At 43.3% G+C, this 25,492-nt stretch overlaps 1 protein-coding gene across 1 annotated transcript in view; it reads left to right on the top strand.

Moving 5' to 3' along the window:
* Positions 1-9,512: 9,512 nt before the first annotated feature.
* RTKN2 (rhotekin 2) overlaps positions 9,513-25,492 on the top strand; it is a 65,985-nt gene continuing 50,005 nt past the window's right edge. The window contains exons 1-2 of the mRNA XM_065408413.1: positions 9,513-9,563; positions 22,259-22,458. Of these exons, the coding sequence (XP_065264485.1) occupies positions 9,513-9,563; positions 22,259-22,458 (251 nt within the window). The remainder of the gene's footprint in view (positions 9,564-22,258; positions 22,459-25,492) is intronic.

Genomic DNA, 25,492 nt, shown 5'->3' on the forward strand with positions numbered 1-25,492 from the left:
ACAGTCTAACCCCTCTTCTACCAGAGCAGACAAAATTGATCTAACCTCAGACTGACTCAGCAAAAATACTACTTCATCTCTATAGCATGCTCAAGCATTTGATATCAATATGACTAGGCTTGGCAGAGCAATTTTTTTTTTTTATATTTTCAACAGATATCTGTTTATTTTTAAGCATTTAGTTTTATCTGTTTAAATTTTCAAAGTTGGGAGAAATGGGGGGGGGGGCAGACAATTATTTAATGACAGTAGACGTTGAGATTCAAAAAATTAAAACTTTATTGCCGTTAGCTGCAAGTTAACAACATAATATGTAAAAATATACAAAGTCAATATTCTTAAATCAAACCCTAATAAGTTATCTAGCATTGCTTATTATTATTATTATTGCTTATTATCAAAGGAAATATATTATTTGTCTGTTAATGTGTGTGTGTGTGTGTGTGTGCAGTGAAATCAACAGTTACTGACATTTGTCCATAAAAATCTAATCCTTCCAAGCCTAAGGATGACCCACCCAGTCTGGCCCGTCGGAGCAGGCTGCGGCCATGCTGCCCAGCCTGCCGGAGCAGCTCCAGCCAGGCCAGAGACATCCTCCCCAGATAAGGGATGGGGAGAGTGTGGGGGTCCCGGGCTAGGGGTGAGGTCATGGGGGGGTGGTCACAGGGGTTACTCCCCTGACTCCCAGCTTCTCTCCCCGCAAAAATTTCCCCACCAGTTGCTGTCCCGGCCCGTCGGGGTAAGCAGCTGGTGCACCGGAACACTTTGTTTACTTAGGTTTACCTCCGTGCCTGCGGGCGCTTGAGGTAAACAAACCATCTCGGCCTACCAGTGGCTTATCCTGATGGCCCGGGAGCCAAAGTTTGCTGACCTCTGAATTATAGGGTCGGCTTATGAAAGGGTTATAAAAAAATTCCATTTTTACTTATCCATTTTGGGGGGGTCGGCTTATAAACGAACCGGCTTATGATCAAGTCTATACGGTAAGTAAATATCTCTAAACTCTCATACAGACAACAAAGCAAAAACCTCATGAACAACACACATCCCATCCTCCGATTTCATATGGCTTCATAATGCTGCAATGAACACAACCATTCAAAGAGTACAGCTTTACCTCTAATAATGTAGGATAGAGAGAAGGATAGTAGAGTTCTGACTTAGCAGGAACAAATAGTAGAAAAGTAGAAGCTGGAAACCTTCCAAACGGAAAACTAACAGTCAGCTCCCAATTTTAAAAACTATTTTTGCTGACTGGTGTTATGTCTTTAGAAATAAAAACTCTGAACTACTCTGTAACATCTTGATATATACACCCTTGGGAAAGCACAGAACTGATAGTTTGGAAGTTTTACCTGAGTAAGGCCTGCAGGAGTAAGACCCATAAATAAATCTCCAACCACAAATGGTTACCATGCTGATTTTTAAAAAAAAAACATTATTTAGTAATGATTTATTATTTCTCATTGGGAATTTACTTACATACACCAATGTAACCTTTTACCTTAATCCTTTCTATATCTCCTCTCTTTCCTTTTGTCCCGCCAAAATGACAGAAACTCATCTATGCAGTTCACAGCCAATTCGTGACTTAGAAGAAGCTAACAAAAATAATAGTCTTGTGACTAGACAGCATATTTATAAAATTTGTATATGCAGATCAAACAAATTCACTAAAATATAGATACCTTAGACCCCTAAGTATAACTAAGATAGCTAATGAGGCAAACTAATTGCTTACTGAGTAGAAACAACATTTCTGCAGGCAGAGTGATGCTTTTGCACACGATTAAATATTCCTACACCAGTGGCCCTCTAATATCCTGCCACTCATTCACAAACTATATCACAACAATCTAGAAGACTTTAAATGATGAGGTGAACAAATAGTATTTGCTCCTGTTCATTTTTTCACTACACATACCAAACAGGTGCTGTTTCTTCCATCTGTTATCTGAATTAATAATTGAACTGTTAACTCAGAAAGTGCTTTCTCAGGGGCATTCTTTTTTTTTTTTTTCCAACCATTCCTAGAGCTATTACCATATATATTCTTCTTCAAGTGATTGCCCACATGGATTCCACTTCTGGTGTGCATGCGCCCCATGCACACAACATTGGTTTTTTTGGCCAGCAACGTTTTGTGGGACCATGCCTGCACCCTGGATGCTCTCTCACACACACACACCTCTATCCAAGAACATAAAGGGTGGAGCAGGCCCAACCATCCCTTGATTCCTTCTTACTGCCGTGTTTGTAAGAGAGAATCCTTGGCAGTGTCCGCTTCTCGTGCACACTGTGCAACTCAAATCCTTTTTGTATACATAGTTAATTAGTACACCGCTACCTCGATATAACACGGCCTGATATAACACGAATTTGGATATAACGCAGTAAAGCAGTGCTCCGGGGGGGCGGGGCTGCGCATTCCAGTGGATCAAAGCAAGTTCGATATAATGCGGTTTCACCTATAACGCGGTAAGATTTTGGGGCTCCCGAGGATAGCTAGATTCTTAAAGGGCCTCATTCATGTGTCCTCCCCAGGCTGGGAGCTCCCTCCTACATGGGATCTTAATATAGTTTGATCTGGGTTATTGGGTCCTCCCTTTGAGGCCCTGGAAGTATTTTGTAAATAGACTGAACATCCACTGTCTATGAGGTCACTGCTTCTGAATCACTAGATGTGGAATACATATTGACAATCACTCGAAAAAGAGAAAAATGTTATGTACCCCACGGTAACTGGTTATTTGAGATGTGTTATCCACATGAATTTCATGACCCCCTTCCTTCTGACTACTACAGAGTCATATACACCTAGATTCTGTATTGGCAAAGGAACTGAGGGACAGTTGGAGCTGCTTTTCCCTTTATGCCCTCAGATAGGGGCGGGGAGGCAGGGCATGAGAGCATCCAGTAGACACTGCTGGCCAAAAGAATTTGATCTCATGGGGCGCGTGTGCAACAGAAGTGGAATCTGTGCACAACACTTCTCAAAAAAACCCAACACAGTGACAATGGGGTAAGAAACTTTGTATGAGCAATTTTAGTATCTAAAGCAATGTCAAATTGAAGTTCAGGACTAGAGATGTAGTTGCCTTAATTATGAATATAATTGTTTGACCAACTCAAAACTGCTTTCCAAATTTTCTTGGGAAGATTATTTGTAACTGTATATTTCTATTACAAAATATATTCTGACTGCATTTATCCAAAATAAAGCCATTTGCAAGAGGCTGAGCTATCTAGTCCTAGAGTAGTCCCAATTTCTGGATTCTATATGATAGGAGAAAAGCACATGCTAATAATTATTAGCCTTATACTGTTTTGGTCTTTTAATATTTCTGCTAGAAATATTACAAACTACAGATACTACCAACATCTTTTATTGATCTGGTAAATCTCTGATGTTGCCGTGAATACTGTAGAAAAGCACTTTCTTAATTTAATTTAATTTCCATTGCCATCTGGAATTGCAGAAGCAACTAGCAGAGCACTCCAAAATTGTAAAACTCTTGAACAAAAGATGGGCAAACTATTACCCATCAAACCCTCAATGTCCTTTCTTCATCCATCATTTCCATCTTGTTTGAATTAGGTTTTAGCCAGCTGTCTCTCATCCAAAGGATGACGTTCACCCTCATAAAGGATATCTATCCAGGTCAAGACTGAGGCACACACATGGAAAGAATTTTAAAATGGAGATATACCTATGTCATAGAGCTGGAAGGGACCCTGAAAGGTCATCAAGTCCAGCCCCCTGCCTTCACTAGCAGGACCAAGTACTGATTTTTGCCCCAGATCCCTAAGTGGTCCCCTCAAGGATTGAACTCACAACACTGGGTTTAGCGGGCTAATGCTCAAACCACTGAGCTATCCCTCCCCCCTTTTTGTAATCAGCATGTTTTATGGACAAAAAGCTTGATCCACTGACTATTTAGGTCCATGGAAGGACTCTCATTGACTTCAACTGTTGTTGGACCAGGCTCAAATAAAAGCTGTTTGTTGCTAGGGCTAACATCTGCCTCTTTAAATTAGCACTAACTTTACTTTAATAAGAAGCAGAAGAAGATCAAAGTTGAACTAAATTCCTTTGGTGATAAATTTGTGCCATTAGCTGTATCTAAAATGGTGGCATGTGATGGTAATCCATAGTAACGCTTCCTTTTTCAGTTTAAAATTAAACTCTGAGAAATCAAATGCTATAAAGCCTTGCAAATACTTGCCTATACAAAGATTTATATCTGACGTATTTCCACTTAGGAGAATATCTAAACAGAGTACAGTATGCGTTGAACACATTTCTGCCAGAAATCTTTGATATTCAAAGAGTAGGTGTAACAAGCTGTGGGAACCAAGAAAAATATTGCAATGCTGTCAAGAGTAAGCGTAGACATTTTATACGCGCTAAACTAAAAAGAAAGGCCTTACATTTAGAATAATTTGCTGACGCAACACTCAAACAGAGCAGTAATTTAGATAGATAGTGATGTTTCCTCTACTACCCAACTTCTCTTCTGCTAAAAGAAAGCTAAACCTTTTAATCATTGAACTGCTGTGATGTACAAACAGGTGGTAAATAAAAGGATGGTTTGAGGTGCTGATTCTTCTGAAAAAATCTTCTGCCTGTGCACTGCCAAAGCCAGGATATGGATCCTGGGCCTAATTCTGGCCTCCTTCTGCTGTTTTGTGCTGCTCCATCTCCAGCAGAATAAAGGAGCCAGAGGCTGGTTTTACTGACTATCTAGAAACTCCACTTGTGGCATAGGGCCAGCACAACAGCTTTATGCCGCTCGACTGCAAAGGTGGCATAAAGCCCCCTTCATCCCCAGTTCAGAATATCTGCCAGTATCTCCACAGAAGGTCAACCTAGTCAGAGAGTTAATCAAGCCTGGCCTGCAAAAACAAAAACTCACTCTTTGTAAAAATGCAATGTAAAAATATCAATCCCACATTTATTTAAGAGAAAAGGAATAACACTTTTGTTGGGAACCCTCTTTTGACGTTTTATTTTTTAACTTAAACATCTTTCAGCTCAAATGAATAATAAACCCTGATTTTATAGCAAAACTAGGGGCTTAGTAAATAAAAACAAATTACAACCAAAGCAAATAGAGATGGAACTGAATGAAAGACTACATTTTGAATTTAAAATGTTTCTAGTATAAAATAAAATGATGTTTGAACCAGGCAGGAAAAAAATTGACTCAAGGAGAGTAGTAAATATTCACATTCATTGGGACCCAGCCATACTGTGATTATACACACACAACTTTCATTGATTTCTTCTTGGTTCCAATTCAAGTCAATGTCTGTTAAATGTGTAAGGACTGAAGGCATGACCCCCTTTATGCTATTAATAGAATCACATTGTGGGGTCCATTAAGGCGGATTTGACAAAGTGTGCCTCACAAGCATTCTAATTAGCAATGTAAAATTCTAGCAAGGCTCCCACAGAATCCCATTGGTTGTCTTCACTACAGGGGGAAAAAAACCCTCTTTAAGAGATATTAAAAGAGTAGTTAATGGAGACTGGCCTCACTTGTCCTTGCAATGATTTTTCACAGCCACACACCCACATTGTTTTTGGCAGAACCATTCTGGTGTGCTCTTGAGACATGTATCCTGTTAAACTCTGTAGTATTTCTGGAAGCAAGTGCTCCTGGGAAACTTGAATATAGGTTGATTTGTTCTGGGGTGATCGATTGGAAGAACCGGCTAAGTTGTAAAACACCTGGAGCAACTATTGGGTTGCAGATGCATGGTGTTGTATCTGCATTGCAAGTACCTAGGGTAAAGCCGACAGACCCTGATCGAACCTGGGGCCTCTGGCGCTTAAAGCATGAGCCAAAAGCCAACTGGTTGTTAGCTAAGGCTGTAGAGTAAACTCAATCTCTCTCTCTAATTGGTCTCGGTGCCACTAGATGGGACAGAACACCACACCCAGGAGGTGGTGTGGGTTACATACTTTCTCTAGCTAAGGAAGCACATCCCGAGCTTCAGAGACTTCCCAGTTGAAATCCCGGACGAGCCCCCACTCGTAACGTTGACAGACCCCGGTCATCGGCAGGCAGGATCAAACTTGGGGCCTCTGGAACTTAAAGCATGAGTCTCTACCGCATGAGCTAAAAGCCAGCTGGCTGTTAGTTATGGCTGTAGAGCAGATTCAATCTCTCTAATTGGTCTTGGTGCTTCTAGATGGGACAGAACACCACACCCAGGAGGTGTGTGGGTTACACTTGCACAATGGGGTCCTGGCCTCTAGGTGCTACCAAAAGACAAATAAGTAATAATTAGCATGTTCTTTTCATTGGAATCATGTTACGGGTTATGCAGTATCATAACATGCTCTGTTTAACAGTTTGGGATGGGACTAAGAACCGCTAGCCTTGTGAATCAATTTTCAAAGCAATTCTTAGAAATCATTCATACTTATGGAAACGTCCCCCAAAATATTCTGCTAAGTCTGTGGTTTAGTATTAAAATATGTAGGGGATGCAAGTTTAGTACATGGATCTTTTTTGCCTAGGCCAGTAGAGCCCTGCCACATTGCAGTAAAGATGATTTTAAATTTTGGGAAGAGGTGGCCTCTCACAGTGGATGAAATTCAATCCAGCATAAGGTCCTCTGCATAACATAAACTCTGCAGTTGGGCTGTATAAATGGGCTGTGCTGTGGCCTAACATACAGCCTTCTGCATCTTGAGTGGGTTTCTCCAATGAATTTAAATATGCCAGCAGTGAGGCTAGTTCCAAATGGTTCAGCACAAATGGGATTTTTGGGGCTCAAGCCATGCCACCTGTGGCTATATAATCTAGGGTTGTCAATCCCCCCCAGAATGTGCAGTCACCATTCTAGTCCATACACTGGGATAACAGCAATGGAGGAGCTATGTTGTAGCCTGGAGCCCACTGCATGTTGGGGACCGAATACCATACTTTCTGCTCCCACTTAGTTCCCCAAACAGTTACACAGACTTCTTGTGGGGAGGTGTGAATTCCATCCCATATGGGCTCTTCATGCCAGTCGATTCAGAGTTGTGTTACCTGCTGTGCAGAAAACAAGCACTGTACCCTTCCGCTTAGACTGTAAATGCCATGGGACAAATTTTACTCTCAAACACGTATGTGTAACCCTGATGAAGCAATGGGGTTTTAGATTCTCTAAATCACATTTTTGTACTTTATATTAACATATTGTCCCATCCATTCTGTCTTCTCCATAAAGCCATGCCTTTTGCTACTAACAAGAAGTATTTATCCCACTCCAGCATTCAGCTGTGTCACAAATGCTAACTTATATTTTCTGAAGAAATGTGGTTTCATGAGAGTAAATTGGAATTATTATCTAAGGAAAGGCTTAAAGGGAAAAGCCAAGGTCTAACAAATGAGAGGAAGAGGTAGTACTTAGAAGCCCAACCAAACACGCTGTGGAGCAAGGTTAGAGTTGGTAAAGGAAACCCGCCTCTGCAAAACCGCAGCAGACAGAGATGGTTTCCATTCTTATGAAGTTAAATATGATGAATAATTACATGTTTAATTTTTCACAATACACATAACTAGCAGAACTAACACAATTACTGAAGTATCATCACATTAATATTGCATAATTAAAAGGAAAATTGACATCCCAAAAATACAGTTAAAAATTGATGTATTACTTCATTTTGAACTCTGACTACATATGGCACTCCTACTGTTAAAAGCTCAGGAACAGTTGTCTGTTTTCAGTCTGTTAAAGAATATTAATCTGAAAGAACTGGTATTGACCTATTTTAGAAAAAAATAAGATAATGAATAGTAAAGAAAATGAATATCAAGAAAATTCTCTCTTGAAACAGGTCATTATTCAACTTTGATTGATTTTCCTGGTTAGACATTATGAAATTAATAGATGTTTCAATAATGTTATCCAAGTATTCAAAATAATGTATTTTAATGATGCATGATTATATTCTTGATGAATATACTGGCTAATACTCTGAAAATGCAGAACTTTATTGCAAACACCACAAATATTAACTGTAGTAAGGTATACGTTTTGTTATAATTTATAAATATTGGCATCCTGTCAATTTCTATACCTCCACCCCTTCACATAACTTTATCAGCATTTCATTTAAGACTCAATGTCCAAGGATTTGTAATTCACCTACAAAAATTCATTCTGAAGTGAAGCTTCAGATTCACTATTGCTGTTCAGAAGAGACTGAACCCTCAACAACCACTGGATTCTGCACTCTTCATTTTTCAAGAGGTGCCTAGAACAGATAACTTAAAAAAATCCCAAGAAGAATTTGTATTATTTTAGTTTTCCTGACAGTGTTTTAGCAGAATCCAGGCACACATTCATAAAGGACCTTAGGACATGTAGACCAGCATTGAGAAACAAAAAAATCTTTAACTTTTTCTTGTAGCCCCAAATCATGTTTACACTGTTCCATCACCACTTTTTTTAAATCCTTGTTGTTTAGGAGCCATAACCATAACCAAAGGAATAAAAGCCAAAGTCCTTGCTTTGGTGAGTTTATGCACCACGGACCCAATCCTGCTTGCACTGAAATCACTGTCAAAACTCCCATTAACTTCAGTGGGAGCAAGAGCCAGTGTAATTTTGCAAACTGCCACCATCACAAATTGCAGTTACCGACAAGGGTGGATGTGCTGTTTTACTGCCTCTGCCTTTCACCATCCTCTAGTCCAGCAGGGGTAGCAAGTTGCGACAGATGGGTGGGGGACACTTCCAAGTCTCCTTTAGCAGCGCCATACCTCAGCCCAGATGGGGAAGCGCTGCTGTGTCTAGGCACTGGGAGGCACCAGGGCCGGCTCCAGGCACCAGCTTAACAAGCAGGTGCTTGGGGCGGCCAAGGGAGAGGGGCGGCACCTGTGGCAATTCGGGGGCGGCAGGTCCCTCACTCCCTCTAGGAGCGAAGGACCTGCCACTGAACTGCCGCCGCCGGTCGCGGCTTTTTATTTATTTTTTTCCCCAATTGCCGGCGATCGCGATTGCGGCTTTTTTTTTTTTTGCTTGGGGCGGCAGAAATGCTGGAGCCAGCCCTGGGAGGCACCACGCCTCTAAGAACTCAGCCCTGGGAAGCGAGCGCTGAGCGGCACCGTCCTGCGGAGGGGGGGACCCCGCTGACCCCCACCCCCAATTTTGCTGCAGCCCCTCTGCAGACAGCTCGCCCTGCCCTGGTAACTGTCACCCGAGTCCCTAGCCCTCGCCAGGGCAGAGGCTTCACTGGATATTACTGAGCATGCTCAGTTCCAGCCAAGCAGCAACTTCTGACGGGCATGACAGCAACAGACACGGGCCTGCGGCGGGTACCACTGAGCGCTGCTCGCCGGACGGGCTAGGATGGGAAGTCGCCGTGGGGGCGGGGCCCGCTGAAGAGCCCTGCGTGGGGGCGGGGCTGGGCCGAGCTCTCCCTTTGTGGGCGGGGCCGCGGCTGCCGTTGGGCCGGATGGGAGGCTGGGAGCGGGAGTTTTGAACGCTGGTGCGGGCGGCTCGAGATGCAGCGCTGCCGGGGTCCCTGGGCCACCTGCCCGGAGCAGGAGGAGCCGGTGAGCAGCTCCCCGCGCGTTGTTCCGTGAGGCTGCCCAGTGCTTGGAGCCTGCCGAGCCGGGTCCCGGGCCGCTTCCCTCCGGCAAGTGCGTGAGGAGCGAGCCGGCACCCCCAGGCCAGCACCCGGCGGGGGAGTGAGGCAGGGCCGCAGCTGGTGCCGAGCGTGCGCTTACGAACTGAGCATGCTCAGTAACGTCAGCTGAAGCCGCCGCTCTGACTGCCCTCGTTGGGGATTGCAGCTGTTCCCTGCTGCTCAGAGGGGAACAGTCTGTGCGGGGGCAGCCTGGCTGCGAGGGGGGCTGAGGGGCACAGTCAGGGTAGGAGCGCTGCCAGATGGAGTCCGAGGGGAGCCCCCGCCGGGCTAGGGAGGGTCCCGGGGGAGTTACCCGGCCGGGCTGAGCCTTCTACAGGGGGTGCAAAAAATAGGGTGTGGGGGGCAGCGGGGCTTTCCCCCCTCCCTTCCCCTCCCCGGCAGGACGGTGCCGCTGAGCTCCCACTTCCCAGGGCTGTGTTCTGAGAGGCGTAATGCCTCCCGGTGCCTAGACACAGCATGCGTCTGACGAAGTGGGTATTCACCCAGGAAAGCTTATGCTCCAATACGTCTCATAAGGTGCCACAGGATTCTTTGCTGCTTTATACACAGCAGCGCTTCCCTTCTGGTATGATGCATTGAGCTGCAAAAGCAGACTTGATTCAGAGAAATATTTCACATGCCACCCCCTTCGAAAATTATTATAATTTTACTTATTTTAATGTTTTAAAATAATTCCTTAGCCACTTATATGTCTGCATAAAGCCTTATAGCCGTTTACAAATCTGTCTCAGCTGCTCTTTTCACTGCCTGAATTGGACTACCTTTTTCTTGTAATCGACTGTAAATCTAGTTTTGCTCCTTTAAATTATTTACTTTTAAAAATGCTATCTTGCTTACTCTTAGCACTTAGAATGATAGATAGCAAAATTCTGACAAGTGTACACCCAACCATCACAATTTATAACCCCTCAGCTGGATTAAAGCATAAGCTAACTAAACTACAGTTTAGGACCTCGCAAAATGAGGGGCCTCTAAAAAAGAAAAAACTGACTCCATTTCAAATTTTATCAAAATCGGATGATAAATAAAGGAGATACGGGGAAAAAAGAGTCTCTCTAAAGATAGACACTTTTGTTCAAATATGATAAAAATATACACATCTGGCTACACAAATACTCTTACCTTACCCTTCACTAATTGTTCATTATTGACAGGTGGGAGGCCAGGGCTGAGAAAAAAACATAATTGCACTTGTAAAATTTGTATTCCTACAAGTAAGTCTGCTATCAGTCTCCTAAGGCAGCATTTTGTTGGCCAGCTGCTACTGGTAAAATTCTGACCGTGATTTCATAACTTATTTAAATAAATAATCTCACTGTCGATAGAATCGGGGGAAAATGTGAGGTCGGAGACGGCAGTGTCGTGAAGCAATCCTGCCAAGCTCATACTTGTATGGGACTCGTCCTAGGAGTGGGTTCTAGGCCACGAAAGCTTATGCTCAAATAAATTTGTTAGTCTCTAAGGTGCCACAAGGACTCCTCGTTGTTTTTGCTGACTAACACGGCTACCGCTCTGAAACCTGTCATGTATAGCGTCCCCCTTGGCTGGTAATAGCCGGAAGGGGGCTATTTTGTTTACGGTCCAGCATGCTCAGTCGTATAGTGCCTTCGCTCCTGTTTTTCTTCATTTTCTTAAGTGTTAGTGTGTTCTTTCTTTTGATCTGTACATACATACCATTGTGTATTTTAGTGCACACGCCGCTTTCTGCTTCATGCGCTATCCATGCTTCACATGACTGAGTTTGCAGGTGATTATCTTATGGACTTGGGTCGAGTGGATCTTGAGGAGGATACATTTGTGTTGGCTTCCCCCCATCAGTTTCGGGAACCTTAACAGTAAATATCAGAGAGTGCTGATGAAAGGATAAATAGAGGGTTTTGAGAGAAGTGAAGGAAGATGTGCATATATATCAAAATATTCTGAGTACTTGGTGAGCAAGTAATTTCAAACTATGTGCATATATGATTTATAGGCTATTAAAGCCTATAATATTCATTATATTTGCTTGAATATAGGCTAGTTTTTTTCACTTTCTCGATGCCATTTCTAGAGATTACCAGTCTTTCTGATAAATTATTTTTCTCTTTCACGCATATAGCTTGTTGTCACTCTGTGTCCGAGGTGTTTACTCGAGATTAATTAGTGGTCCTGGGGGAGACTGAGGATAGAAAAGCGAACGCGAAGAGAGATGTCTGCTTAGAAAATGCTGCAAGAAAATCGATCTGCCCTAAGCATTCTGTGCATTGAAACTCCATAGGTTATCATTTGAGGACATTATCAATGACTTTGCTCTCCAAAAATCATGAAAGAAAATGTTTTAAATTTCAATGTTAAAATTAATGTGATGTGCAGACAGACATACTGCAGGTTGTACTGATTCCATTAAGTAAGCTCGTCTGTGTAACTAACTGCTTTTGTGTTGCTGTAGATATAAAGTTTTCATATCTACTAATTAAGAAATCATAGACAAAAATGTGTTAATTTGAAACAATTTTATAATGCAAACAGGCATATTGCAAGACATGTTTTAGATTTTTATTCTATTTTTGCAACTTTGCTGTTGTATATATGCAACTATAAAGCTTTCGTGTTTATATATTCAATTTCCTTTCTGTGAAAATAATAAAATAATTTTTGTTTTAATGGTATGGGGCCTCTTACACTTGACATAGCTTAGGCCTCAGAATGTCATAATCCAGCCCTGCCTGGACCAGAGGACAGGAAAGGTGAGAGGTAGCACATTGTGACAAGGCTGCAAAAAAGAACACCAATCAATGTCAGTAACTGCTGCTGTTAGCAAATTGTGATGGTAGCAGTTTGTAACAACCCCTGTGCAGCCTGCTGAACGGAGTTGGTCTGATCATAGGGTCCTGCCCTGGTCCTATCCCCTTTCTGCCCACGTAACTTGCCTGTTTGGCGGGAGGCCACAGACCTGCGATTGTCTTGCACTTAGTCTGTGCCACCTTAGGACGGAAGAATCCCATGCACTGTTACAGACTAGGGACCGACTAGGGACTAGGGACCGAATGGCTAGGAAGCAGTTCTGCAGAAAAGGACCTAGGGGTTACAGTGGACAAGAAGCTGGATATGAGTCAACAGTGTGCCCTTGTTGCCAAGAAGGCTAACGGCATTTTGGGCTGTATAAGTAGGGGCATTGCCAGCAGATCGAGGGACGTGATCGTTCCCCTCTATTCGACATTGGTGAGGCCTCATCTGGAGTACTGTGTCCAGTTTTGGGCCCCACACTACAAGAAGGATGTGGAAAAATTGGAAAGAGTCCAGCAGAGGGCAACAAAACTGATTAGGGGGCTGGAGCACATGACTTATGAGGAGAGGCTGAGGGAACTGAGATTGTTTAGTCTGCAGAAGAATGAGGGGGGATTTGATAGCTGCTTTCAACTACCTGAAAGGGGTTTCCAAAGAGGATGGATCTAGACTGTTCTCAGTGGTACCTGATGACAGAAGGAGTAATGGTCTCAAGTTGCAGTTGGGGAGGTTTAGGTTGGATATTAGGAAAAACTTTTTCACTAGGAGGGTGGTGAAGCACTGGAATGGGTTACCTAGGGAGGTGGTGGAATCTCCTTCCTTAGAGGTTTTTAAGGTCAGGCTTGACAAAGCCCTGGCTGGGATGATTTAGTTGGGAATTGGTCCTGCTTTGAGCAGGGGGTTGTACTAGATGACCTCCTGGGGTCCCTTCCAACCCTGATATTCTACGATTCTGTGATTAATAATAGGAGAAAGAACTGTGTCACTGGCTTAACTCTTTCCATCTGAGAACTATGGCCCTGTCTCATGAAAAATAAAATGGGTGGGTCTTGTAACATGGACCTTATCCCCAGCGATCTACAACATACTGTTAACCAAACATGAGTAAATGACGTTAGCCAGCTTACTGTCCCCTGAGCCATCTAGCCCCATACCAAGCTATGATAGTTGCCCTTGTTGACAGTCTCCATAGTGAGACCAATGTTTGCGCAATGAGGCAGGACAGCGGTTAGGCCACTTGTGTGCTAAGACCACAGCCTATCATGCTGACCAATGTTGTCTCATTGTTCCTTGTGGCCCCTCTTAATCTATCTGTATCCATCTGTTGTCTATTGTATTATACTTAGCTTGTAGTTTGCAGTTTTGTAGATGTATTGGTCCCAGGATTACCCACTTCATTTGAAAAGGTTTCTTGCAACATGTGTTAATCCCTTATGCTTAACAATTTGTCCTACTTTGTATTTAGCTGTGGTGCTCTGGTTACCTTTCCCAGACCTCAAGAAGAGATCTCTGAAGCTCAACAGCTTGTCTCTTCCTCCAACAGAAGTTGGTCTTAATAGAAAATATTACCTCACCCACCTTGTCTCTCTCATTTAGATTGTAAGCTCTTTGGGGCAGAGGATTCCTTTGTGTGGAATCCTGTTCAGCAGTTAGTACATTGGGATCCTGGTCCATGACTAGGGCTCCTAAATAATAATAGTAGTAACAAACACCTTCATTCTCAGACATTTTCATTCCATGACAAGGATGAAACATACTGATGGAATGATGCGGGACCCCTTTCTCATGTAGGGACTTTTGTGCTTTACCTGTGTTGATGGATGCGTATATGACTTTGGTTTCCCATGCTGTCAGTCTGCCATGCTAAAATTTAAATCCACTTAAAATCAATATAACTTCAAATTAGCAATGTTTTAAAAGGAATTAATTGATACTTATGACAAAAAATAACTTATTCATGACAATTTACTTAATCTATTCAGCCATATTTGAATTGCCTGAAGTCAAATTCAGTTGCTTAATATTTACTTGGATAGGAGAGTGCAGGTCCTATTTGTTATCCTATGTATTAATTCATAATCTTAAAATCATTCTCATCAGGATTCAGAATTCAACACTTATTCACGTGATCAATGTCATTGAAATCAGCGGGGGCAACCGTGGGGACACTAGTGGATATAAGGCTCAGCAACTGATGACATTTTTAAGTACTATCCCAATGAAATCAATGGGATTACTCATGCTATTAATATTAAGCAAGTGTGTAAGTGTTTGCAGAATCGGGGCCTTGGATTACACACTAGTTGGGGCTGGGACCTCCTTTTTATTAAACACACACACATAATACCTAGCAGAATCAAGTCCTGAGGGGGCACTACAGCAATATTACCACAATAACAAAAATTCTATTGCATTGGCTAGAGCAGTATCCGTTTTATAACTCTGTAAATGGATATACTTTGAATTTCAGAGCACACTGCAAGATGCCCACTATTTGTGTGGGTTGCCACTGCAGGTGGATTTTGATAAGGGTTGAGCACGTGGAGATGGAGAGGAGTTTAATTTTATTTTTGTAAATTACGGCAGGATGTGTGTATAGAGTGTTGGATAGGTGTCCCTTATTTTTTAACATACATCTAAATACAGTAAAGATCAATTGCTGTTGGAGCCAAACACCAGTACTTTTATGAGTTGCAAACAGGGAGGAATCCCATTTTTCTAATACTATGTACTTCAAGAATTCTCCCAGATAGGGAGGCAGTCTGATCTAATGGTTAGGTCACAGGACTTGGCATCAAGAGGCTTGGGTTTTATTGTCAGTTGTGCCCTTGATTTGATTTGCACTTACTCTCTCTCATTTTCCCCATCTGTAATATGGGGCCCATACTTGTACTCACTTCTAAAGTGCTTTGTGAGATACAGATGAAAAACATTATGTAGGTGCAAGGTACTATTATTGGACCACTAAGATTCTGTGCGTGGAGGAAGCAAAAGGGTAATCAGAACATGGTAATGCATTTTGTCATGATAAAAACAGTTAGCACTTCAGTACAAAAGCTTCACAGCAAGAAACTAGTTGTCGGAAATAAATTATTGCAGTGCTATCATCTAGATTAAACATGTTTTATTATTTTATTGCAAAATTCTGTAGAAGAGATACTCTAAAGCAGGAGTCTCAAACTCAAATGACCACGAGGGCCACATGAGGGCTAGTTCATTGGCCCGAGGGCCTCATCACTGACACACACCCCCTTGCTGTCCCCGGCCCTGCCCCCACTCCACCCCTTCCATGAGGCCCCGCCTCTTCCCACCCCTTCCCTGCCTCCATTCCAACCCCTTCCCCGAAGTCCCCACTCCAACTCCGCCCCCTCCCTGCCCCCAGAGGGTGCATGAGGGGTGTGGCGGGGGCTCAGGGCAGGGAGTTGAGGTGCAGCAGGGGGTTGGGGTGCAGGCAGGGGGCTCAGGGTGCAGAAGGGGTGTGGGATGCAGCGGGGGCTCAGGGCAGGAAGTTGGGGTGCAGGAGGGGTGTGGGATGTGGCAGGGGGCTCAGGGCAGGGGGTTGGGGTTCAGGCAGGGGGCTCAGGGCAGGGGATTGGGATGCAGAAGGGGTGTGGGATGCAGCAGGGGGCTCAGGGCAGGGAGTTGGGGTGCAGCCAGGGGGTTGGGTGCAGAAGGGGTGTGGGATGCAGCAGGGGGATCAGGGCAGGGAGTTGGGGTGCAGCCAGGGGTTGGGGTGCAGGCAGGGGGCTCAGGGCAGGGAGTTGGGGTGCAGAAGGGGTATGGGATGCAGCAGGGGGCTCAGGACAGGGGGTTGGGGTGCAGAAAGGGGGATCAGGGCAGGGAGTTGGGTTGCAGAAGGGGTGTGGGATGCAGCAGGGGGCTCAGGGCAGGGGGTTGGGGTGCAGGCAGGGGGTTGAGGTGCAGGCAGGGGGCTCAGGGCAGGAAGTTGGGGGGCGGGATGCAGGAGGGCTTCGGGCTCCGGGGTGGCAGCAGCGCACACCGGGGCCAGGGCAGGCTGCCGGTCCCGGCCCCACTCCCGCTCCCGCTCCGCTCCACGAAATAGCTGGAACCATGTCCCTGCGGCCCCTGGGGGAGGGGAACGCAGGGCTCCACACGCTGCTTGCCGCTCCTCCAGGTACCTCCCCCGAAACTCCCATTGGCCGCGGTTCCCCGTTCCCGGCCAATGGGAGCTGCGGGGGGGCGTGCCTGGAAGACAGGGCAACACATGGACGGAGCCCTCTGCTTCTCTCTCCCCCCCCCCCCAAGACCTCCCCCTCCGGCCGCAGGGACGTGATGCCAGCCGGCGCAGGGCTCGAGGGGGGCAATCCCGTGGGTGTAGTTTGCCCACCCCTGGCCTGGAGGTAGGCCGGGGTGGTGGGCGCAGGCCGCTCGGCGGGCCACAGGAAATGGCCCGCGTGCCGCGTGTTTGAGACCCCTGCTCTAAAGTGTATAAAAAGCCATTGCAAAGAACTGCATGCATTTTTAAAAATTATTTGCTTCCAAATTGTGGAACATATGAATTGTTAATAAATGATTTACTGATGTAAACAGCACTTGTACTCTGGCTTAGACCAAAAGTTGAGATACCGAGAACCCATCTATTTACAGTATATGATATATAGTAGCTATTGTGGTATAGATGATTTTTTGTCCACTAAAAGCTTAGTAAATTAACTTCTCCATTCCAACTGATTTCTATGGCTTTTTTTCCAGGAATGATTATAAATGTAACGTTTAAAAGTCTTTCAATTAAGGGAAAAAAGCCCATTGCTTTAGCCCTGAAATGCTCCAAGAATGTTGTGATAGCAGTTCTGTAGCTAAGAGTGACTTGGGCATTCTTTATAAATATAGTCAATTTATATTTTATAATCCATAGCTGCTTTTATTTTGGTGAGACTCCATGGCCCTGTCAACACTGGGAAACTTTCTAGAATTTTGCACCAAAAGTAGGAATGCTAAGAAACCACTAACGAGGATAAGGCCCTGGGAACTTGTGGCAGCTTAAGTGTCAGGGCCGGCTCCAGGCACCAGCCCAGCAAGCAGCCAAGGGGAAGGGGCGGCACGTCGGGCTGTTCGGCGGCAATTCGGCAGCGGGTCCCTCTCGGAGGGAAGCACCTGCCGCCGAATTCCCGCCGAAGAAGAAAGCGGCGCGGTGGAGCTGCCGCCGGAGTGCCGCCGATCGCAATTGCGATCGCGGCTTTTTTTTTTTTTTTTCCCCCCGCCGCTTGGGGCGGCAAAAACCCTGGAGCCGGTCCTGTTAAGTGTAACCTGCAAAGGGAAACCTGCTTTGAGAAGAGTTAGGTCTTGTCTACAGGGAGATGCTATTGTGAAGTAAGCGAGGGTGTGAATTTAAAGGGCAGTAGTTATGCTGTAATAGCTTCCCACATGGATATTTCTGCACTAAATGCCTGTGTACACTTTAGTTTAATTCACTTGTAAAGTGGATTAAGCTAAACCTCACACAAGCACTCTTAGTGTGAAATAAGTGTCCACAGGGAAGCTATTGCAGACTACCCATTGTGGGCTATTTCCCCCTATAGACAATCCTTTAGAATAGAGTGCTTAAAATGGCTGTGCCTGTCTGGATCCCCGTCCATGCTATTGCTACCAGTGATGGAACTGAATTGGTGAAATTAACAATTGGAGAAACTTGTTGGCATAAAAAGACTAATGTACTGGTAAACTCAGCCTTTGATTAAATGATGGTCTGCCAGTCCTCTCAATGGCATGCTATTACTTTCAGAGGGAAGCTCGGTAAGATTTAGAAAAGATCAAGCAATCCTTTGCCAATAAAAGGAACCCAAGTGATTCCCAAATTAGGCCACTAAATCACTCCTCTAATCGATTTGTTGTCTCTCTTTAGTCATCTAGGGCTACTCTGAAAAAACTGGTGAGTGTTTGCACTTTGCCTGTTCCAGAGTTATACTGAAGCTGGCAATGATAGGAAACACAATAGTGTGGGGATGGATGTAAGTAATGTATGGCTATTCCACTCCTGGGGAAGATCCCAAGTTCAACTGAACGTGAGGAGCACTTCCAACCAGCATGCTGAAGAACTGCATAGCATAAGCAGTCACCACAACTGTTCTGAGTCCTAAATACCCTATCACAAAGATTTTTTTTTTTTTTTTAACAAAATTTGCCTCAAAATATCTTATTAATTTCTGTCTTTCCCTCTGCCCATCTTAACAGACTTGCCCAAGCAGACACAAGTTCAGGGCGTTCTACAGCAGGGCTTGGAAAACCCACTTACTGAGAGAAGGAGAAATTTTGCCCGAGCAAGTGGACTGACTGTGGTTAGGAAGCTACTGACTCTTTAGAATGGGACAGGAAAGGAGTATAGTGGTCTGTGAACCACTGCTCTGTTAACAGGATTGAAGACAGAGGAAAGGAGTAATGGGAGCTGCTCCCTTTTTTAAAGCTGGGAGGCGGGAGACAGAGATTCTGAGATGCTGATACCTTTAAAAATAGGGAAAGCGGGGCTTCTGGAGTGTAGCGGTGAGAGAGGAGTGCCAGCTGGAAGATTGAGGGCCTTCTGTACAGCAGGAGAAAAGCCTAGCCAGAAGCAACCAAAGAGCTCTGCAAAAAAAGGTGGGTCGTGGTAGTGGTTGCCAAGCAAGTTTACCCTAAACTGCATGTTTGCTTCCTGAATTAGGAGACATCTGGGAGGAGGCCCTTCCCCATTTCAGCTGATGTTCTTTGCCAGAAGTAAGGGCTCACCATCCTCTCTCCTTGCCATTTTTACTCCCGCTAGCTGGAGGGCAGTAGACTCCCGTGTGAGAGAGAGAGCAGGACAGAGGGAGATCATGAGTGGGAGGAGGAGATAATGAATGTGGGATATGGAATGAATTGGGGAGGGAGGATAATAAATGATGGAGGGGATAGAGTAAGGAGAAGGGAATGGAAGAAACCTGCTTTCCCCCCCCCCCCCGCAGTGAAGGTGGGCTGTTGTCAAATTTACTGAAAAAGGAAATTTCTCCAAACTCCCAACCTCTGCAGGGTTGTGAGAAGCAGCTGGTGCACCTTTTAATTCTACCCTTTTTGAGAGGAATCCATTGCTTGCTGCCAGGAGCAGGCATCTTAAGGTTTTCAGTCTTTTAAACAAGACAAATTAATTGTACCACAAAACCTCAATTATTTGCTAACATACACCTCTACCCCGATATAACGCAACCCGATATAACACGAATTCGGATATAACGCAGTAAAGCAGTGCTCCAGGGGGGCGGGGCTGCACACTCCAGTGGATCAAAGCAAGTTCAATATAACACGGTTTCACTTATAACGCGGTAAGATTTTTTGGCTCCCGAGGACAGCGTTATATCGAGGTAGAGGTATCGTTTGTTTATTCCACAGGGCACTGGGTAGTTGCCCAGTGGAATAAACACACCCATTCAATACAAACCTGCCCCATTGCTTCATAGTCCAGAAGTAATTTATGCCCCCACCATCAATTGAGATCAAGACACACTGCTGTAACCCAGTGATACTCAGACCTCAGTGGTTCAGGAGCCAAATTAGCAATCAACATTACCCAAAAGAGCCACAGTAATGTTGAATTGATTGTTTCATTTACTATTTTTACATACATATATATATATTTTTTTTCTCACAGAAAAATGGCTGACCAAGTATTATTATTTTATCAACGACAATTGATTAATAACATAGTAAAAACATCCTGACTGGATAATAATTAAATCAGAGTTTCAATATCATGTGCTGCAAAGAGTTGCAGGAGACACATTAAAGAGCTGCTTGTAGCTCGCAAGCCTCAATCTGAGTACCACTGCTCTAACCTGATGCACGATACAACCTCCTTCACTACAATAGCAAATTGATAGCCTATACAACCAGTAACCGAAAGAAAAAGTAACTGTGATGGTCTGTAGCAGTTGGAGTGAAGAAAGAGACCTGATTCTGATCAGTGCTACCTTTTACAAACAGCCATCTTCTGACTAGTGCTAGCCCATTTAATGACAGGACTGGCTGAGAGGGGCCAACTGCCAATGGCAATCTGCTGTGTGTTATACATCCTCCTGTTTCCTTGCTCCCCAACATTGTGCTAGCTGTGAGACCTGGCTTCCTTTAACATTAATTCTCCTCTATATTAATATGAATAGTTGACAGATTTTAATTTGCAAACCAAGAAGGTATAGTGCAAGTAACCCTTGCAGATTTTCAATTTTTTGGAAGGTAATATGGAAAGTTAACTAAAATTCATATTTCCCACAAGATCTTAAGTATAATGCACAGAGAATATTTCCCCACCTTCCAAAATAGCAAGGTAATATATTTCATGCTGTATTTCAGTGGTAGGTGAGATAATATTTTATAATATATACGTAGCTTCCTTCTGGAGGAAAAGAGCTTTATAAATATTAATTCATCTGTCAGAGAGAATGCACTTTTTGTAGGTTAATCTTTAAACTATTACAAGCTAATTGAAATCTGATTTTTAGTTCACTTTAATAAGCATTAAATTCATATCCTATTTAAACAAAGGACAGTAGCATCCTGCAGTCTACATTTTTACATATTCAGGTGTATTTGAACTCTTTAGCTACATTTACCAAAAAGTGGATGTCACTATTGATTATATCCCCTTCAAGATGACCAAAGAAGGGGAAAAAAATATTTTAGTTAATTTCAAATCTTTCCCATCTCTTTTAGTTGTACTGTGTTCCCCTTAATACACAGATGCTCCACTGAAAAACATTTTTTAAGTGGAATGTTTAAAAGTTTTATACTCTGTAAGTATTGTTTAATTAGGGCTCACAACACCTATATCAAGGGTGGGCAAACTTTTTGGCCTGAGGGCCACATTGGGGTGCGAAACTGTATGGAGGGCCGGGTAGGGAAGGCTGTGCCTCCACAAACAGCCTGGCCCCCACCCCATATCTGACCCCTCCCACCTCCCGCCCCCTGACTGCCTCCCTCAGAGCCCCCCACCCATCCAACCCCCCCGCTCCTTGTCACCTGACCGCCCCCTCCCGTGACCCCCACCCCTAACCGCCCCCCCCCCGGGACTCCACCTGCTATCTAACCCCCCTGTTCCCCGTCCCCTGCCCCCCCCAGAACCTCTGCCCTATCCAACCGCCCGCTGTTCCCCATCCCCTGACTGCCGCCTGAAGAACATCCGTCCCATCCAACCGCCTCCTGCTCCCTGTCCCCTGACTGCCCCCCAGAACCCCCTGCCCCTTTTCCAACCCCGTGGCTGCGGGGGAGCGAGAACAGTGGGGGAAGGGCCCAGGGCTAGCCTTCTGGGCCAGGAGCTCAGGGGATGGGCAGGACCGTCCCGTGTGCCGTAGTTTGCCCACCTCTGACCTATATGATGTAGAGAAACATCATTATTTTACAAATGGGGTGACTGAAGCATATATGTTAAGTAACTTTCAGATCATACAGTGAGTCAATGTCAGTACCTGAATTAGAGTTCACCCTAATTTTCTGGTTGAATGCATAATCCAGTATGCACCAGTTCATTCCAGTATTCTCTTTTATATATGAAAAAATATACTCATTTCAAATACTGAAATAGTCTTACTGACTGTGTAGTGATTAAAGACCTAGGGTACCACACGCTTTCAATGATCTAGTAAATACTTAGTTCTTCTAAAAAATACTTAATGCAATTTCTGTAGTAACAATGAGGAGTACTTGTGGCACCTTAGAGACTAACAAATTTATTTGGGCATAAGCTTTCATGTTGTTTTTGCTGATACAGACTAACATGGCTACCACTCTGAATTTCTGTACTGTTATTAATTGGATTTTATTGTAGTTCTACAATATTTGGTCTCTTGACAATCTTGTATGTATCTTGATATCTAGGAATGCAGCATTCAAGAAAAGATTGACTTTGAAATCCGCATGCGAGAGGGAATCCGTAAACTGCTTGCAGTGAGCACCCAAAAAGACCAAGTGCTGCATGCAGTTAAAAACCTGATGGTTTGCAATGCTCGCGTTCTTGCCTACAAGACAGAACTACAGAAACAAAAAGAGGAACCAGTCACGTACAGAATAGGAGGAAGGTGAGTAACAATCTTGAGTGTTTCGTTACAAATTGAGAATTCAATGGCAAGCTCTAGGTTGTGATTTAAAAAAATAAAATAAAACAGTTTAGGTAATTGTTAGTGTTGTATCAGGAGGCTTACCCAGAAAATTGGATCTAGTACTGGCTTGTCCTCCTCTCTCCCCCCTCCCCCCCAAACAAAACCCAAAACAAAAACCTACAGCAACTTGATCTTTGCATTGTACTGGAGCATTAAATCTGCATTTCATAACCTCATTTCAAGCTACTGGGTTTGGTATTTTAGAAAATGTAAATTGAGGTAATTTGTTCTCTACTAAAACATATTATGGGCATTATCCATTAGTGTTCAAGATGTAAGTGTGGGATACCCTGATGGGCATGTTTTCTACAAGAGAAGTTTACATTGAACATGTGCAGAGATATCAGGTTAGGTGTGTGAAGGAACAAAGCATGGAAAACCTTATGGGTAAGCCCCTACTTGAATTGCAGGATGATTGTCAAAAAATTGCAGCTGAGTTGTGGACAAACCATGTAAAATTGCAGAAAAGTAATAATGGACCTTATTACTTTTCCGCTGTCGGCCACCTGGGGCTGAGAGTGAGGGCTCGGGGCTGACAGCGGGAATACGGGGCTGACGGCAGGGGCTCCTGCTCTCCGTCCCGGGGTGGCTGGGGCTCCCACTGTCAGCTCCACACACAGTGGAAGACTAATATTGTGGAATCCTCAATATTGCAAGCTAAGTAGGGCTTTACTTATGAGAATATCTCCAAACCAGCATACCTTTATTTCTAGTTTTCAATCTTTTACTCTTTCTAAATCAGCGGTTCTCAAACTTTTGTACTGGTGACCCTTTTCACACAGCAAGCCTCTGAGTGCGACCCCCCGTTATAAATTATTTAACACCTTTATAAATGCTAGAGGCAAAGCATGGTTTGGGTTGGAAGCTGACAGCTCGCGACCCCCCCATGTAATAACTTTGCGACCCCCTGAGGGGTCTTGACCCCCAGTTTGAGAACCCCTGTTCTAAATGTACTTTAATGATAGATGGTACACAGTGGTTAATTGGTACCCTCTGCTGGCCATTTTAGTTAACTACATCATAGTAATCAAAATACACAATTCTTCACAAACATGAAGACAAATGCTTGGTTGAAAATATGCCCAAATTATAACTGCTGGGTGAGTTAAAGCATAACCAGCTTACTTGTATAATGTTGCTCTGCAAAAGGGAATAGAACTTGTATGCAATATGGAGACTATAGCTACCATTTCTTTCAGATTATCATTTTAATGAAGTATTATGTAGCAATTCAGTGCAGAATCTCTTCAAGCAACTATGGGCTTAGTCCCAATGTATCCATAGCAACAAACTTCTAACATTTTGCATCTAGAAATGTTGCCTTTTGGGGAGAAAGCTACAGAATTTTATTTTGTGGCCAGATTAACCCTGATGATTAAAGCTAATTTTTAAAATTATTGCATATGCACATAACCACAGTACATTTTATGGCATCATCAAACTTTTACCAGTTATATTGCTTTTTCAAAATAAGTTAAAGACTTATATGACATTCTTTTCTTTCTCCATCACCAAAAGCAGAAAGACCAAATATTTATGCTGACTCTTAGATCTGTAGGCTTTTGATACCATTGACTACAAGGTAATGGTTAGGGTAGCTAAATACCTATGATGTTAACAAAATTAAATAAAAAAATGGACTTTTGTATTTAAATCAGATGTTTTTGATATTTTAATAGTTTTTTTTTAAAGAATGTTTAAAATGAAATTTGAATTTAATACAAAATATTGTAAGGTCTAAACTTATTACAATCTCTTAAAATATGCTGACTCCATGAGCCTCTATCAAAAACTTTGAGTTAAAGGCTGCTTTTCTATATAAAGAAAGATATTTCCCCCCTTAATTCTAGATTTTGAGGTCAAGCTTTATAAATATGGCACAGTAGGTCAGTCTAACTAACTTAAGAGACTGTCTTATTGTCAAGAGACTTAGGCGAGTAGGAAATTAAGCTTCGATCACTTTCATTTAGGAATATTTAAAAATTTTCCCCAACTGACCTGAAATAATCAGTTAAATTAGCTGACTATAGTTAATCCTACGGTTTAATAAATCATTTAGTTGTAAATGCGAAACCTGGTTTGATAAGAGAAATTTATGGATCCAAAACATTTAAGATTGTGTTGTTTAATAAAAATACATTTTATATGCTGTTTCGTATGTTTAATTAAATTCAAGTTACTATCCTAATGCAGCTTGACACAAATCTTGAGCAAAACATTAATTATTTAGTAAATAATCAATGTCGTTCACCATTTTCTGACATACTGAAATGTACAAGTAATGAGAATCTGAAAATATTAAACTATATAATTGCTTAAATAAATGTATATAGTTATAGTGTATCCTCCTAGGTAGCAAAAAGATGTACCAAATCTAGTGTAAAGGCTTTATTTACTTGTAAATCAACATGTCATAATGGCTATATCAACCAATGAGAATGCACCATTCTTTAGACAATAACTGACATACAAATGGAAAAGTTGATTAAAATACATTAGTTAACTTGATTCTTTCCATTAGGTGATTTAAACCAATCCACCTTGGTAGTGGTGATACATTTGCAGATCAAAGCATAGATTCTTGGAGATACATTTGTGTCTATGCTGTTTTTTGTTGTTGTTGTTTTTTTTTTTTTTTCCCCCCTCAGTGATTTAGAGAACAGTACTGGATGGCTGCTTGTCTACCCAAAAAGCTCTCTTTGACAGGGACTGTATAGAGTTCTGTCTCATCCCCGTTCAGCGGGCACCAGAAACCATTAGCTTTGTGTTGCAGTGCCATCAGTATTCTGACAACATTTGGGGCAGGTCTACACTTAAAGAGTTGCAATGTCGCAGCTGCACTGGTGCAGCTGTCGTGCATTAGTGAAGACATTACTGCGCCGACAGGAGAGCATTTGCCATCAGTATAGTTAATCCACCTTCGCAAGAGTCAGTAGAAGCTCTCCCATCGACA

This window comes from Emys orbicularis, chromosome 7 (assembly GCF_028017835.1).
Source record: "Emys orbicularis isolate rEmyOrb1 chromosome 7, rEmyOrb1.hap1, whole genome shotgun sequence".
Taxonomy (NCBI): domain Eukaryota; kingdom Metazoa; phylum Chordata; order Testudines; family Emydidae; genus Emys; species Emys orbicularis.